This window comes from Odocoileus virginianus, chromosome 27 (assembly GCF_023699985.2).
Source record: "Odocoileus virginianus isolate 20LAN1187 ecotype Illinois chromosome 27, Ovbor_1.2, whole genome shotgun sequence".
NCBI classification, from domain to species: domain Eukaryota; kingdom Metazoa; phylum Chordata; class Mammalia; order Artiodactyla; family Cervidae; genus Odocoileus; species Odocoileus virginianus.
Genome location: NC_069700.1, coordinates 4979266 through 4994632, shown reverse-complemented (window position 1 = coordinate 4994632; position 15367 = coordinate 4979266). Strand labels below are relative to the sequence as shown.

The 15367-nt window shown below is 40.2% G+C and overlaps 1 protein-coding gene across 7 annotated transcripts in view; it reads left to right on the top strand.

The window, feature by feature from the left end:
• MAK (male germ cell associated kinase) overlaps nucleotides 1–9710 on the top strand; it is a 48442-nt gene extending 38732 nt beyond the window's left edge. For 2 of the 7 annotated variants that reach the window (XM_020891076.2, XM_070457021.1), the window contains exons 12-16: nucleotides 1436–1567; nucleotides 3369–3443; nucleotides 4228–4347; nucleotides 4585–4809; nucleotides 5691–5744. In XM_020891076.2, coding sequence (XP_020746735.2) covers nucleotides 1436–1567; nucleotides 3369–3443; nucleotides 4228–4347; nucleotides 4585–4781 — 524 coding nt within the window. In that variant the 3' untranslated portion in view covers nucleotides 4782–4809; nucleotides 5691–5744. Of the gene's footprint in view, nucleotides 1–1435; nucleotides 1568–3368; nucleotides 3444–4227; nucleotides 4348–4584; nucleotides 4810–5690; nucleotides 5745–8187 lie in introns of those variants that run through there. The other 5 variants (XM_070457020.1, XM_070457022.1, XM_070457023.1 and 2 more) reach the window with 5 other exon arrangements.
• Nucleotides 9711–15367: the final 5657 nt, after the last annotated feature.

The following is a 15367-nucleotide window of genomic DNA, read 5'->3' as shown; positions in this document are numbered from 1 at the left end:
GTTTGCTAACTGACTTTTTAACTTCCTTTGAGGGGAGGGATGATAGAGTGATTTCTGCTTCTCTTTAAGAGTGTTTAGTTTAAGAAGGTGGTCTAGAAAAGCCTGTAAACTAATACATGTTTTAAAATTCTACATTTTGCCTATTTCCAAGAAAACGGAAATCTTTAAAAAGACAAAGAATTGAAGCAGTTACCTTCAATAGTATGTATGTACTTTTAAGAACTCGGAGTATCGCAAGGCTAATTGTATTAAAATAACTTAACTATTCAGGGCCCATTCTTTGTTGAACTATAAAAAATGTTCACCTAGAGAGATTTGTAGTTTTTCCCCCTGACCTTATACCTACTCTGTGGGTAAATATCTAAAGATGTTTTTAACCTGAGTCATTGCTACTTGCTGCATCTTCTTTATTGTTTGGTGATTGCTTATTGTAGCTCTATTTGTAGGAATTTCATCAGAAACCAAACTCCATAAGGAGCTACATCCTACAATAAAGGGAAATGATTTGCCTGATGGAGTGTTTCCTTAGAGAACTGATGATGAGTAACCTTGAGGTTCAATTCAGAAACCACCAGGCTTGCTTCTGGCTTTCAAACAAGGGATATTACATGTCTCATAAACGTGAAACCTTGTCAAGGAGCTCAGTCTGTGAAAAGCCAGAGCCCGTATCCCCTGGGGAGAGTTTCTGACTCACTGCATTAATAGTTGGGAACCTACGCGTATGACCCAGAGGCTTAGACAGTGTGACGACTCCGGTGTCTCCTAAACTGAACCCGATTTCCTTATCAGTGAAAAGACAGCAAGTTCAGGAAGTGTCCAAGTCTCTTTAACACATGTTAAGCCAACACCCTCTGACCACTGGGTAACGAAGGCTGATTCCACCTTTCCCAGATTTTGGAAAATCATAAATAAACTGTTGAGATTTTACTGTATCTGACATGCAAATAAGCTTCCCAGATGAATCTTTATGTGTACTTCCCAACTTCTCAGTTCCCCTGGGTTCTTGGCCACATGTCTGTTTTTCCAGCTGAATCCAGCATGTTTACCCAGCTTGAAACCAACCAAGTGTTCCGCAAGGGTCTGGCACAGAGTGCACACTCAAAATGAGTGAGTGACATGGAAATGTCTTTTGGAAGATTTTTGTGCCATCTCAGTTTTTACAAAACATTTAGCAGGAAATGTCCAATGTTTATTATTATTTGCATGAAAAAAAAAAACCAAACTTATATTTCTAAAAGACACTGTGAGGATTTCAGGTGATTGTGTTGAGGGTTAGGAAGGTGTCAGGGTCCACATAGTAAGTATTTGCTATCTTACAGCCAAAATTTATTTCCATTCCCCCAAGTTGTTTCTAGTCTTAGTTTGAATGTATATTTTTTTCTTCAAGTTTATGATCACACTGTAACCTCTGAAATGACTGTTTTGTCCTTCTAAGGTGTAAACCCCAAGGACGTGTCCCTGATTGCCAGTGGGAAGGATATGAACCCATATGTCTGGAACAGCCAGTTGTTTCCTAAGTCCCTGGGACCCTTGGGGGCAGAGCTTGCTTTCAGAAGGAATAACGCAGGTAAAGCAAGATTGCATCCAAAGTATGAATTTACGTTGTTCTCCTTCTGCAGATCTTTACTTTAAAATGTACTGTGGCTGCCTTCTGCCAACCAAAATGCCTTTGGGGGGCACAGGAGGGCTTCCAGCTGGTCCTCAGCAGGAGAGTTTTCAGGAAATCACTTGCTAGACCTTAACTTCTCTGTGGGTTCTTTCCTAAAATGGATCTGCCTGAGCAGGGGTCTCTTTTCTCCTGTTTTACAAAAGAAAAGACTTGTCACCACTCACTACAATGTGTTCCCCTCTCACACCCACCACTCAAGTGTGAAAATATCTGGGGTGCCAGTCAGAGGGCCAGTTTGATGTTTTGGTGTCAGTGTTGAGAAAGTGAGTTCCTCTGATGATTGGGGGACAGATTCTTTTTAAGTCAAGTGGTTTCCAGTTCTTAACTTGTAAGAAAATTGAAGGAGAACCTGAGTTACAGCTGAATAATTAAAAATCATTCTTAAAACTAATACAATATTGTATTAATTCCATTGTACTCCAACATTTATGAGATTTCTAGAGATTTCTCATTGCTTCCCATCTTAAAAAAAAAAATCGAAGCTGAATTCTGATTTTAGCAATAAATAATATTTATTTGGGCTTCCCTGGTGGCTCAGTGGTAAAGAATTCATCTGCAATGCAGAAGATGGGGATTCAGTCCATGGGTTGGGAAGATCCCCTGGAGGAGAGCATGACAACCCAGTCCAGTATTCTTGCCTGGGAAATCCCATGGCCAGAGGAGCCTGGCAGGCTACAGTCCATGGGACCTCAGAGAGTCAGACACGACTAGCATGCTATATTTATTTATGGATATATGAACCACTTGCAAACGGGTCCATCTTTCTCATTAAGAGATGAATTTTTTTAAAAATCCAACCTTTCATTTTTAATAATAAAGTTTTATAATATTCATCTTTTTGATTAATTATATACAATGAATCATTCTAACTAAAACAGAAAAAAAGTATTTTAATATACTTATGGTTGGTTATGAGACCCTTTTTAAAGGTTTTAATCTATACATATTTTTGACGGGTTAAAGGCTTTTAAATCTAATATTATGTTTGGATAAAATGAGTTAACATGAATAAAAATAAAATTTTAGAAAGAAAAGAGATTCATGTGAAATTTCTACCTGTCACAAAGGACTGTGGTCACGAATTTCTTAAGTCAGTATTGGTGAGGCTAAGATCACTATGGTATTTAGATTCCATTGGTTGTATTTAAGAGAGAGATGTAATATTTTATTTTTAAATGTCTATAATCACACTATGCCAGAAGGTACATCCTTTGGCACTGCTAAGACTTATGATGAAACATTTTAGATAGCAGCTGAAAGTGAGTTCTTTTTTAAAAAGGAGATGTAGGTGGTATTGGATCAAGAGGGTGAGGGTCACTGCTCTGGCCACTGAGGGGTTCTGAGCGACACCACACACTCTGGACACCTCACAAACTCTCCACGCTGCGAAGACTCGGCCCACCCAACAGTGCCGAGGTGTCCCACGCTGCGGCACTGCACTTGGCTTCTTTTTCTCTCAGTTACTTAAAAACAGTATTCACCGAACCAAATGGTTGAATACAAACAACAGCCCCACAGCTTTGAGCCTCAGGGGAATAGATGATCGACAGAAAATGAAAGCTGTGATTGCACAGGAAACATATTCTCCTTTTAAGGTTTCTTTCTGGATCTCATCACTAATCATGGAATCCATTTCTTCCTCTGCTTTTCCTGTAACGTTCTCCTTCTTGTTCATTCTTTCTTTCTGTCTTCTCTTTAGAAGAAAGCATAATCAAACCCATTGAAAAGCTATCATGCAATGAAAGCTTCCCTGAAAAATTAGAGGACCCACAAGGTAATTTCTGGGCTCGGTAGATGAGTACAGCGTGTCCTTCGAATCTCCTGTCCAATGTGCCTCTCCACATCTATCCCAAACATGGTCGTAAGAGGCCCCTGTGATGGCCGAAGGCACCTGCTTCCAGGGGTCAGATCAGGACTAGGAGAGACAGGAGCGTCCACACCGTGAGCGGCCTCTTTCTTCAGTCGTTGGGATTCTAAGAGTAATTTGCTCTCAAAAAAGCTCTACACTTGTCTTCTGAAATTGTGACAATTTATAGAAATCAAGCAAATCTGCTGAAAATAACTGAAAGAGTATTTTCACTGATGGTGGTGGAGGGTGATAACAGCTGACACATGTTGGACAGCAGATCCTGTGCTAAGCGCTTCGGATCCACCTCGCTCAGTCCGTACAACAACCCCATGAGAACAGGTGCACTCGCCAGGGTGATTTTATGAGATAATGAAGTGCCCAGAGGGATGGGGGCTTCCCGGAAGGAAACCCATTCTCAGGTCACGAACTGGAGTCACACAAACCTCAGGGGACCTTTTGGGTTCACGTTCGATCTCAGTCACTTACTGTGAGAACTTAGCCAGGTCAGGTGTGGGTAACATGCCTCTAAGGGGGTTGCTATGCGGACTGAATGGGAGTGAGTGCCTCTAAGCTCATAGTGCCTTGCATGAAATATAGAAGGTGCCCTCCAAGTAGAATTTAGCGTTAGTAGTGGTTGTAATCAAAGTTACTCTCCGGTGCTTTAAAAGTATTCACCTTTTGACTCTGAAACTTTATGATACGTCACTAGGAAATCTTGGAAGTTATGCTCCTTACAATCAGGCAGGATATATTCCTTCCTTTCTCAAAAAAGAAGTGGGGTCAGCTGGCCAGAGGATACACTTCGCACCTCTTGGTGCGACAGCTTCAGGTAAGAACAACTTCAGATCACAGTTTTTGAGAATTCTGATGAGAATGGCACTTCCAAAGGCTGTAGTCACTTTTCCTGAGTGAAGACCTTTAAATTAGTCTCATCTATTAAGTACAGTTCTAATAGCTTTTGGCAAAATGTCCCATTTTCCTTCCAAAGATGTGGTTTGATGAGTCTAATGACAGGAGCCACTTACACAAGGATGTTGCCACTGAATTGTCCCAACGACCTCATCAGGTCGACCTTTTACAGATGAGGAAGCTGACATTGTGAGCAGCTCACTGAGGGTCACTCGGCTCGTAAGCGGCGGAGTTGGGACTGAGCCTGTCCGTCCAAGTCCAGAGAGAGGGCTGTGCTGCCCGAGGAGACGTGAGAGGGTGAATCTCTCAGAGCTCCCTGCCTGGTACCGGGCACTGAGCAAAAAAAAACCGTGACAGATGCTGAGGCTCCGCCACGTGTCAGGTAACGGGAGGCTCTTCTGCAGGTCCGTCTTAAGACTTTAGAAATAAATCGCAGAACTCTCACCGGCACTTGCCTTGCAATACAGTAGGCGGTGAAGTCTCCTTCCCCACCCTCCGACGCGAGGAGGAGTTAGGTCACTCCTCTGTGGTGGTGTGGAGTGCAGCAGCCACGTGCAGGGGGACACTACTGAAACTGAAGTGAGGATTCTGGACTGGGATTGACCCGATTTGACCATGGATGTTGTCTAAATTATTTCAATCTGAAATAGATATCCTGCCTGATTAAAGCACCTAAAATAAACACTGAGGCAGATAACTTCAGGTTTGATAGGGTACCAAGTTACAGTTTAATTTAAAAGTTGACTTCAAAAGTCTTCTCCCAGCCAGGATCTTATATTAGAAATCCTAGTTAGAGTCACCACTCTTTAAAGTTCACACTCTTGGAGTTAAAAGTGTAAAAAGCACTGGACTCTCGCATTTTATGTCTTACCACAGTAGAAGTGCTTAATCAGTACTGTTACCTTATCTGTGAAAAGAAATGCTTCAGGGTCTCTCTGCTGAAACAAAATATATAAGTAAACATTTTACCCAGCAATACTTTTTATAAAGCCTGAAATATTTTAAGCCAGCATTATCACGAGTCATTAGCCACGACTTGCTAGCACTTTTTAATATGAAGACAGAAAATCATAATGTCTTAAAGTTATTCTGAGTACCTGAGAAAGTAAAAGTGAGTACTTTTGAATATATTATTTTATAAGAGATTGGAGGCCTTTATATATTAATTATTCTGTCAGATTAGCATGCATATTCCTGGTTTCATTTTTTAAGTAAAATGCTCTCTCATAACTTTTCATCTCTTCCATTTACTCTGCTTATCAGATTTTCCTACAGATCGTGCTAGGAGGAAAGGTTAAAAAAAGAAGTAAATATTAACCATTCTCAAGTGGTCAATGCAAATCCTTAGGAAAACACTGTTCTGTAAGAGATGTGTCTTCCAGCCCTCCCACTGGTGTGACAGTTGCCCACAAGAGAATAAACCAGGTCATTACCGTATTTATTTGCCTGTTTCCCGTCTCTCGGGCTCCCTCTCTGCTCTAGTCCTCATCCTCGAGTTTGGAGCAGAAACGTCAGATGAGCCGCCTCCTCCCTCGCCAGGCTGTCTCTCATCCCCCTGGTGCCTCCGTGTCCCCTGCTCTGACGGCCACAGGGACCCGGTTCAGACACTGTCTGCCCCGAGGCGCGCTAACTCACTGAATTCTCCCAGCGCCTCTGCGGCAGAAGGCGCCGTCGTGAGCTCCACCGCACAGAGGTTTTCTGTCTTGCTAAAAGTTATGGATCACCTTCTTAACTGGAGGCAAACACCTTTTCCTTTGGCCAACAAGGAACTCCTTGTTTTCGGCAAGGGGCTAAACGACCCTGAGAGGAGACAGGCCGGCTTTAAAACGAACGCACAGCCAGCGTCTGCAGGCTCTCAGCTCCGCTCGGGGGGGGTGGTGCAGGGTGGGCACCAGGTTTGTCACCCCCGGGGGGCTGGAGCCCTAAAACAGTTACTTCCCAGGAAGGACTCCTGCCTCACCGGCAAGATGATTCCCTTTTGAAAGAGGGTTTTACGAATACTGGCCTGAACAGTCTCCTTCAAATGCACCGGGACTTGACTTAGACTGTCACGATGAGGAAAGAAAGCTGCTCTGGGTGTCACTCCCCGGGCCCTCGCTTCTCACCCACTGGTAACTCAGGAGTGGGTTCCCTTTCCCCGTCTCTGAGCTACGGGGGGCCGTCTCCCAAGTGCCCTCTCCTCCGCCCGCCCGTGGTACCATTCTGCTCAGCCGGCGTCTTCAGATGTGAGGCCGCTAATTTATCATACTGATGCTGGTCTGTATCCCAGGGGGTTATAACCAAAGGGCGATTCTAGAAAACATGGCGCACTTACCTGGCCCTTCTAGACGCTGTCCCTGTCTTTGTTAGGGAGCTTTGTGTTGCCTCTGAGAACTTTAAACCCAGTACGCGTGGGATGAAATGACCTGGTAAAACCAAGAAAGAGCTCCTGGCCTCCTTGTCCCGACCAAGCCACCAATCCCCCAGCTGACCGTCACCAGGATGGTGCCTCACTTAAGGCTTCGTTCCCTGTCAGCCAAGGTTAGCAGCACGTCAGGACCCACCTGCCCCCATGAGTTCCTCCTACACTCCCGATTCTACAGTAAAAATGTAAGAAAAGAACAGGAAAAGCATGCGAATAAATAGAGCAGAGCTAGTATTAAAGTGTACAGAATGGTTAGTCATTTCAGAATTGACTCCTATAATCCAAGAGTGATACTGACCACATCGTGTCAAAAGGTATTTAAATCCCAAACAGAAAGATGGACCATCAAGTGAGAACAGCTTGACACCTGGCTGCCAGTTGGAAGCAAGGAGGGGCAGAGGAGGGACTGAGAAGTTCTCTAGAAAATGATTTTACTGCTTTGTCATTTGAGATACTCAAGCAATCAGAGCTTAGAAATGGTTCAGGTAACAAATGTCTAACATAGTAAAATGTTTCACAAAGTCTTCATCTACCAAATCTAAGTATGAATAAAACGAGCCTCGTAATGAAAGGTTTGGGGTCCGAAGATGGCTCACCATTCAAAGGGTGTTTGTTGTCATCCATCAATTTCCCAATAAAACATTTAAGTTTCTTGACTCTAAAAACCACATTTTCAGGTTTAAAGAGGAACCTACAATGGGACCCCACGAAGTCAGACTTTACAGGACTGACAATTGGGAATGCATTTTCTGTAGTGAAGCTGTGTTCAAGTGTCATTTAGATGTAACCACAGTGTGATATAAATAGTTACTAACACTGTGGGAAAGACTGCAGGCAACAGGAGAAGGGGGCAACAGAGGATGAGATGGTTGATTGGCATCAGTGACTCAACGGACATTTGAGCAAACTCAGGGACGATAGTGAAGGACCGGGGAGCCTGGCATGCTCCCTGGGGATGCCGTTCACGGGGTTGCAAAGAGTCAGACATGACTTAGCGACTGATCAACAACCGTGTGGGTATTGTCCATTGAACTGAAACCAAGGAGCGGCTCTTGGTCACCCAAGATGGTATTGCCTATCTAAATACGATGGGTGCTTCAGTGAGCAAAACATGGAAGAGCGGCGGTGTCAGAACTATAAACCAAAATTATGGCTCTGAAGCTGCTGAAAATGCTAATTGGCATCAGCACAATTCTACACTAGAATTTTTGGTGTTTATATATGCATATATATAAAAAAACTTCAGAGAATAACAAATTAATCTTTTAAATTCAGATTTCCCCCCATGAAATGACCTGCTTTATTTTGCATGGTCATCTGAATAAAATTCTAATTTCTGATTGTGCTTTCTTTCAGAACATTCCTGGAGCACCAAAGCTGGTCGGGGGCAGTTTTCAGGACCTACTTACAGTCCTGCAGCCAAGGGTCTAAACACTGTGGCCCGGGCACAGCCGGTGCCCTCCGTGCACGGGAGGACAGACTGGGCGGCCAAGTACGGGGGCCGCCGGTAGGGATCCAGTGTGAAGCCCCACGGCGCCCGCCGCCGAGCTCACCAAGTCCCCCGACCCCGGGAAACGTCTACAGATGTCTATTTCTGCTGTGTTCTGAAAGAAATATATAACAGTGGGTACCCTGAAGAGCAAAACTCATCTATTTTATTTCCTAGAAATGAAATGCATTTTCTTAGCATCATTGCCCACAGTGCTGATAATACGGGTAGGACTTTACAAAGTATTGAATAAACTTTATTTGCCAAAGTATCAAGTATTTGATCTATAAATTAGTAGATACTAAATACTCTAAGAAGCTTTTTTTAAAAAAGAAAAATGCCTCCAGAAATTAAGTGTTTAGAGTGTTTTATATTTGCCCCAACTAATACGTCGCTTGGCCTCAAAGGTTTGTTTTGTTACAGCAATTCCGTAGATGGCTGTGGGCTGTCCCTTACAGTTCTGTGTGGCCGAGGTTCTGCTCTACCATTGGGCAGTGGCAATTTATAAAAGATGGTACCTCATCATTTTCCTCTTTTGGAATGAGACAATTTTGGAAGCAATGATAATTCCAACCTAGAGCAGGGTGTCTTTCTTAGAAATACTTCTTTAACAAAGATTTCAAAATTACATCACCTGATTATAGCAAAGAAAGAGTCTCCTGTTTGATTTTGACCAATACAACCGCTGTGATTTAATGGTGACGTATCAAACCCAATGCTTGATGCCTTCCAGCTTGATCAAGTCAAGGTTCTGTCATCTTCACATCCAGCGTGTTCATCACTTTCAAAACGCATTGTTGCCGCATTCCCACCAGACACACAGTACGCCAGCTTGTCCTCCAAAGCAAGTTCTTGCTGCTGCTGCTGCAGACACATCACTGACTCAGCTCTGAACGTCACACTTGCTCTGAAGAGCAAATGCATTCGGTTGCTATAGCGATGATCTCACTTACGACATGTTTTTCTTAGTTTTATTTTTAAATTGCTATTTAAAATCGACATTTTGAACTTAGGACTGGTCTATTTAAGCCTGTCATTTTATAGACTGGATATTCTTTTTAAAGAATAATGTTATCAAACTGCTGATAACTTATCAAACTGCTTATCAAAATGCATAAGATTATGCATTTTATGACTTTATAACAAATGTAACTGGTATCATCTTGTGGACATTATATAAAGGCACATTGTATTAAGAATATGGTATTTTTGTACAGAAGATTGAGCTCACCTTGTTGAAAAATGTTAAAATCTAAAGAGTAATTTATATTAATATTAGTGATAATGGCACATATATATTTGTAGTTTTAATGTCTCGAAGCTAAAATATTCTTTTGTGTTGCTGGGAAACTTTTAAATTGTGAATAGATATTAAAATTGATATGGTTAACTAGTCTGTTTTCTTTACATTTTTAAACTTTGTACTCGTACTCTGAGGCCTGTTTTTGTTGTTAATGTCAACTTTTTTTCTTTAAACCAGTTGTGGGTTTATGAAACGTTTAATCAGAAAGTAGAGTTTCCATATCCTCCTTCCTCTCCCCCTCCTCAGTTCTCCCTACCATGAGCATCTTGCCTTAGTGTGGTACATTTGCTACAACTGACGAACCAACATTGATTCCCTGTTAGTAAAGCCCACAGTTTACATCAGGGTTCAGGTTTTCGTGCTGTACATTCTGTGGGTTTGGACAACATGTCTAATGACATTTAACAACCAAAGTTGTAGAGTATCTTACAAAACAGTTTCACTTCCCCAGAAATCCCTTGTTGCACCCATTCCTTCCTCCCGGGAAACCTCTGGCAACCACTGATCTTTTTATTATCTCCACAGTTTTTCTTTTTCCACAATGTCATGCAGTTGGAATTACGTACCATGTAGCCTTTTCAGACTGGCTTCTCTTGCTTTGTAATATCCATTTAAACCTCCTTGCTGTCTTCTCCTGGCTTGGTATCTCATTTCTGTTTATCACTGAATAGTGTTCCCTTGTCTATATGCCCCTTGTATCATGGTTTATCCATTCACCAGCTGAAGGACATTTGCCTGCTTCCAGAGTTTGGGCAATGATGAACAAAGCTGCTATAAACATTCATGTACACGTTTTTGTGTGGATGTCAGTTTTCACTTCACTTGATTCACTGCTGGATCATATGGTAGGAGCATGTCTGATTTTGTAAGAATAAAACTGTCTTCCACAGTGACTCTACCCTTTTGCATTCCCACCAGCAGCGAATGAGAATTTCTGTTGCTCCACATCCTCACCAGCACTTGGTGTTGTGTTTTGGATTTTGGTACTCTCGTTAAGTGTGCAGTAGGATCTCATTTTTAATTTGCAACTCCCTAATAACATAGGATGTGAAGCATCTTTTCACACGCTTGTCTGTGTATCTTCAAAAATTAGATTGTTTTCTTATTGCTGAATTTGAACAGTTCTTTGTATGTTTTGAACAAGACCTTTATCAGTTATCTTTTGCAAATGTTACCTCCCAGTCCGCAACTTGTCTTTCCATTCTCTCAATGTTCTCTGTGGAGCAGTTTTTAATTTAAATGAAGTCCAACTTATCAGCTTTTAATTTCATGGATCATGCTTCTGGTGTTGTATCTAAAAAGCCATCACCAAACCCATGGTCACCAGAAATTCTTTTCCTATATTCTAGACATTTTGCAGTTTTATATTTAGACCTAGCTAAGATCCATTTTTTGGAAAGGTATTTGGTCTCTGATAAGATTCTTTTTCACGTTGATGTTCAGTTGTTTCAGCATCATTTGTTGAAAAGATTCTTCTCCATTAAACTGCCTTTGGAACTTCGTCAAAGATCAGCTGACCATATCCATGTGCATCTTTTTCTGGGTTCTGTTCTGCTCCACTGATCTATGTGTGTATTCTCACCAACACCAGCTGTCTTGATTCCAGCACTTTTGTATCAGTTACATAATGTCAGCCTACCAACTTTGTTTCTGTCCTTCAGTATCATGTTTGCTATCTGGGGTCTCTCTCTGCTCCGTATCGACTTCTAGCATCAGTTTGCCAATATCCACAACATAACTGGGATTTTTTTTTTTATTGGGATTGCAATGAACAAGCAATATGGGTCAAGTCAGGAAGAACTGACATCCTGACACTCTTCAGCCTTCCTGTTCATGTACAACAACTGTCGCTCTATTTAGTTACATCTTCTTTGACTTCTTTCATTAGATTTTATCATTTTCCTCATAGATCTTATACGTATTTGTTGGATTCATACCTGTTTAATTCTACTATAATTTTTAATTTCAAATTTGAATTGCTCATTGTTCATTTACAAGGAAGCAAATGACTTTTTTATACTAAAATTGTACCCTAATACCTGTTTTAATCACTTATAACATTAAATAATTAAATCCAGGAATTTTCCCCTTGGAAAATTTATTTGAAATTTTCTACATAGACAATCATGTCATCTGCAAACAAAAATAGTTTTATTCTTTCTTCTCAATCTACAGCATACTTTCAATTTCCTTTCTGTGTCTTATTGAACTAGCTAGGACTTCCAGTACAATGCTGAATAGAAGTGGTGAGTGTGAACATCCTTGCCCTCATCCTGATCTTAGCAGGAAAACATTCAGTTTTGCCTTATTAAACAAGATGTTAACTGTAGGGTTTTTTTTTTGTAGACTTTCTTGATTAAGTTGAAGATGTTCCTATATTTTCAAGAGTTTTTATTATGAAGGGTGTTAGATTCTGTCAAATGCTTTTTCTGCATCTACTGAGAATGATCACTGATCATGAGATTTTTGTTCTTTAGTCTGTTGATACAATGGATTACATTGATTTTCAAATGCTTGAGACAGTTCTGTATACCTAGAATAAATCCCACTTGATCATATTACATAATTCCCTGTATATATTGTTGGATGTGATTTGCTAATATATATTTCTACACCTATGTTCATATATATATAGAGAAACAGAGATCAAAACTTTTCACTAGGTTTGAAAATTTTTTAAATTAAATGTTAAGACAACATAAATATGTGAAGCAAAGATTAATCATAAATACCAGAAAAAACTGACAAACACAGAGTGGGAGGTTTTTCTTAGAAAACAGATTCAAAGGCCTTAAAAATAAGACATGAGTAACATAGCAAACAAAGGGTATCCAACATACATACTATATAGACTTTTAACCAATAAGGCAAAATACTAACATTTAACATGCACAAAAAGTTTACCTTATATTAGGCTACAAAGAAAATCTCAAATATAGAAATATGTAAACTACTTCTTTTTGCAGTATAGTAATAGTAGAATAAAAAAGTATTACTTAAACATTATCCCTTGAAAATTCAAAAATATTGTTCTAAACACTTCAAAGTCAAAAGGGAAAATCAAATCTGAAATAAATACCCTCAGAAATGGAGAAAGACAGACTTCTGTATTAAAACTTGTAAAAGTCAGTCAAAACAGATTGCAAAGAAAAAACTATACACTTGTTTCATTTTGAGAGAAACAAAACCACTGAAGACATGGTGAACTTGAGCATTCAGCTTAAGAAACTAGAAAGAGGAATAATAACTTTCAAGAGTAAAAAGGAATTAAGGTGAAAGTATAACATAACATCCCAGGAGCAACAAGCGTTATCCAGCAGCAGGTAGTGGTTTCTGATACACTGTCCAATAAAAGAACCAGGGCTCCTTGGAGAAACGGCCAATTCTAGCGTTGGGGTGTGAAACATACAAGATGAGCCTGGAGCCTCTTACAGTGCCAGGAGGTAGTGAAGTTCTATAAAAACAAGCAAGCAAAACAAAAAAAGCCTACACTGACTGGCTATATCAATGGGCCATGGGCCAACTAAAAGAGTTCCCCATGTTCAAAACCGCAAGAATCCGAACAAGAAAATCAATGGAGAAGTATTGGATTACAACCCAAACTGGAAAATACCTGAGCCCACACTGAACGAGTGGATGGCCAGATGGACACCCAACAGGGATGAGGCGACACCTTCCATGCAGCCGAATTCCATGTAATTTTTATGTACACACTCTGGAACATGCAGTGACTTCCTTTCAGAGTACCACATGGGAAAGTGGGGGAAAAGGGAGTAACTTCACCATGGAGAAGCCTGAGGAACACTACCTCAGCCAGATGATCAAGGTCAGCATCAACAATAATGTATCTACGTTCATATATGTAACCTCCATCTGATGTGATGAAATCGACACTTCACCTCTGTGATCTTCCTCCTAAAAAAATCCAGATCTCAGTCTACTCATGAGAAAACCAGGAGACAAATCTCAATGGAAGCGCATTCTATACAACACCTGATCAGTACTCCTCAAAACTCCGTCACCAAAGGCAAGGAAAGTCGAAGGGATGGTCACAGCCAAGAGGACCCTACATGGCAACTGAATGTAATATGCTATCCTAGATGAGATCATGCAACAGAAAATGGGTATTAGTTTAAAATTAAAAACTGAATAAATGCTTTAAGACACTTTAAAAAAAACACCCCAAAATTTGAACTATATGAAGGGACATACAATGTCCTGGATTGGAGAGTAAATATTTTATATGCAAACAACTCATACACCTCAATATATTAAAAAAAATAAAATAAAACTGGAAATCTAAATAGACACTTTCCCAAAGACATACAGATGGCCAACAGGTGCACAGAAACATGTTCGTCATTGCTAATTATTACAGAAATGCACATCAAAACTACAAGGAGGTGTCATTTCACACCACTCAGAACGGCCATTATCAAAAAGTCTATAAAGAACAAATGCTGGAGAGGGTGTGGAGAAAAGGGAACATCCTGCAGTGTTGGTGGGAATGTAAACTGGTGCAGTCACCATAGAGGACAGTGTGGAGGTTCCTTTAAAAATAGAGCTACCATATGATCCAGGGATCCTATTCCTGGAAAGGTATCCAGAGAAAACAGTAATTCAAAGATACAGGCAACCCCAGTGTTCACAGCACCACTATTTACAACAGCCAAGACAGAGACGCAACCTGAATGTCCATCAACAGACAAATAGGTAAAGCCAGGGTACATACACACAGTGGAATATTACCCAGCCATAAAAAGAATGACATAATGCCACAACATGAGTGGACCCAGAGATTTATATACTAAATGAAGTTAGAAAGACAAATACGACATCACTTCTAAGTGGAATCTAAAACATGATGCAAACTAACTTACCTATGAAATTGAGACTCAGAGACACAGAACAGACTTGTGGTTTTCAAAGCAGAGGGCAGGTGGGAGGGATGGTGTGGGAGTTTCCACTTAGTAGATGCAAGCTATTATATACAGAATGGATAAACAAGATCCTATAATATTCGGTATAAACCATAATGGAAAAAATATGAAAAAGAATTATGTGTATATATATATATATATGCATATATAACGGAATTACTCTGCTATACAACAGAAACTAATACGTTGTAAATGAACTATACCTCAATAAAATAAATTTTTAAAAAAATAGGCTATGGCAGACATGTCAAACCATGTCATACACAAAGATGAGAAAAGTAAGGTTTCTTTCAAGGAACTTAAGCCAATTCATAAAATTGACTTGTAAGTGCCTGAATAACATAGAAGAAATCCAATCAATACCAGTGAAAGTTGAGATAAGTAGCAAATGTATCCCCTCCTTTTTTTTCTAAAGGGGAAAACCAAAGTAAGGGGTACCAGAATGAGTTAACTCAATGCTGAAAGAAAGTGAAAATGTGTAATTAGCTAACATGTCCAATGTAGAGACCAACCTAAGTAACCCCAGTTATAAACAGTTCTCTCAGGTTTCACATTTATAAATTAACTGGTTAACCACAATCTCATTTTTCTTTTTTGATTATGCAGTCCCACTAATCTTAGAAATTCAAGCCTAAATGCAATGTATAATCAAATAAGTTTTCTTCCTTGGCTTTTAAATTATTCAAAATGGGTAATTCCTAAATATCAACAAAAACACCTTCATGTTCTTTTATCTTGTTATTCACATCTCATTCTAGAGAGCTGTTCTAGAGAGCTCTGGCAATGAAGACACTGCAGAAAATA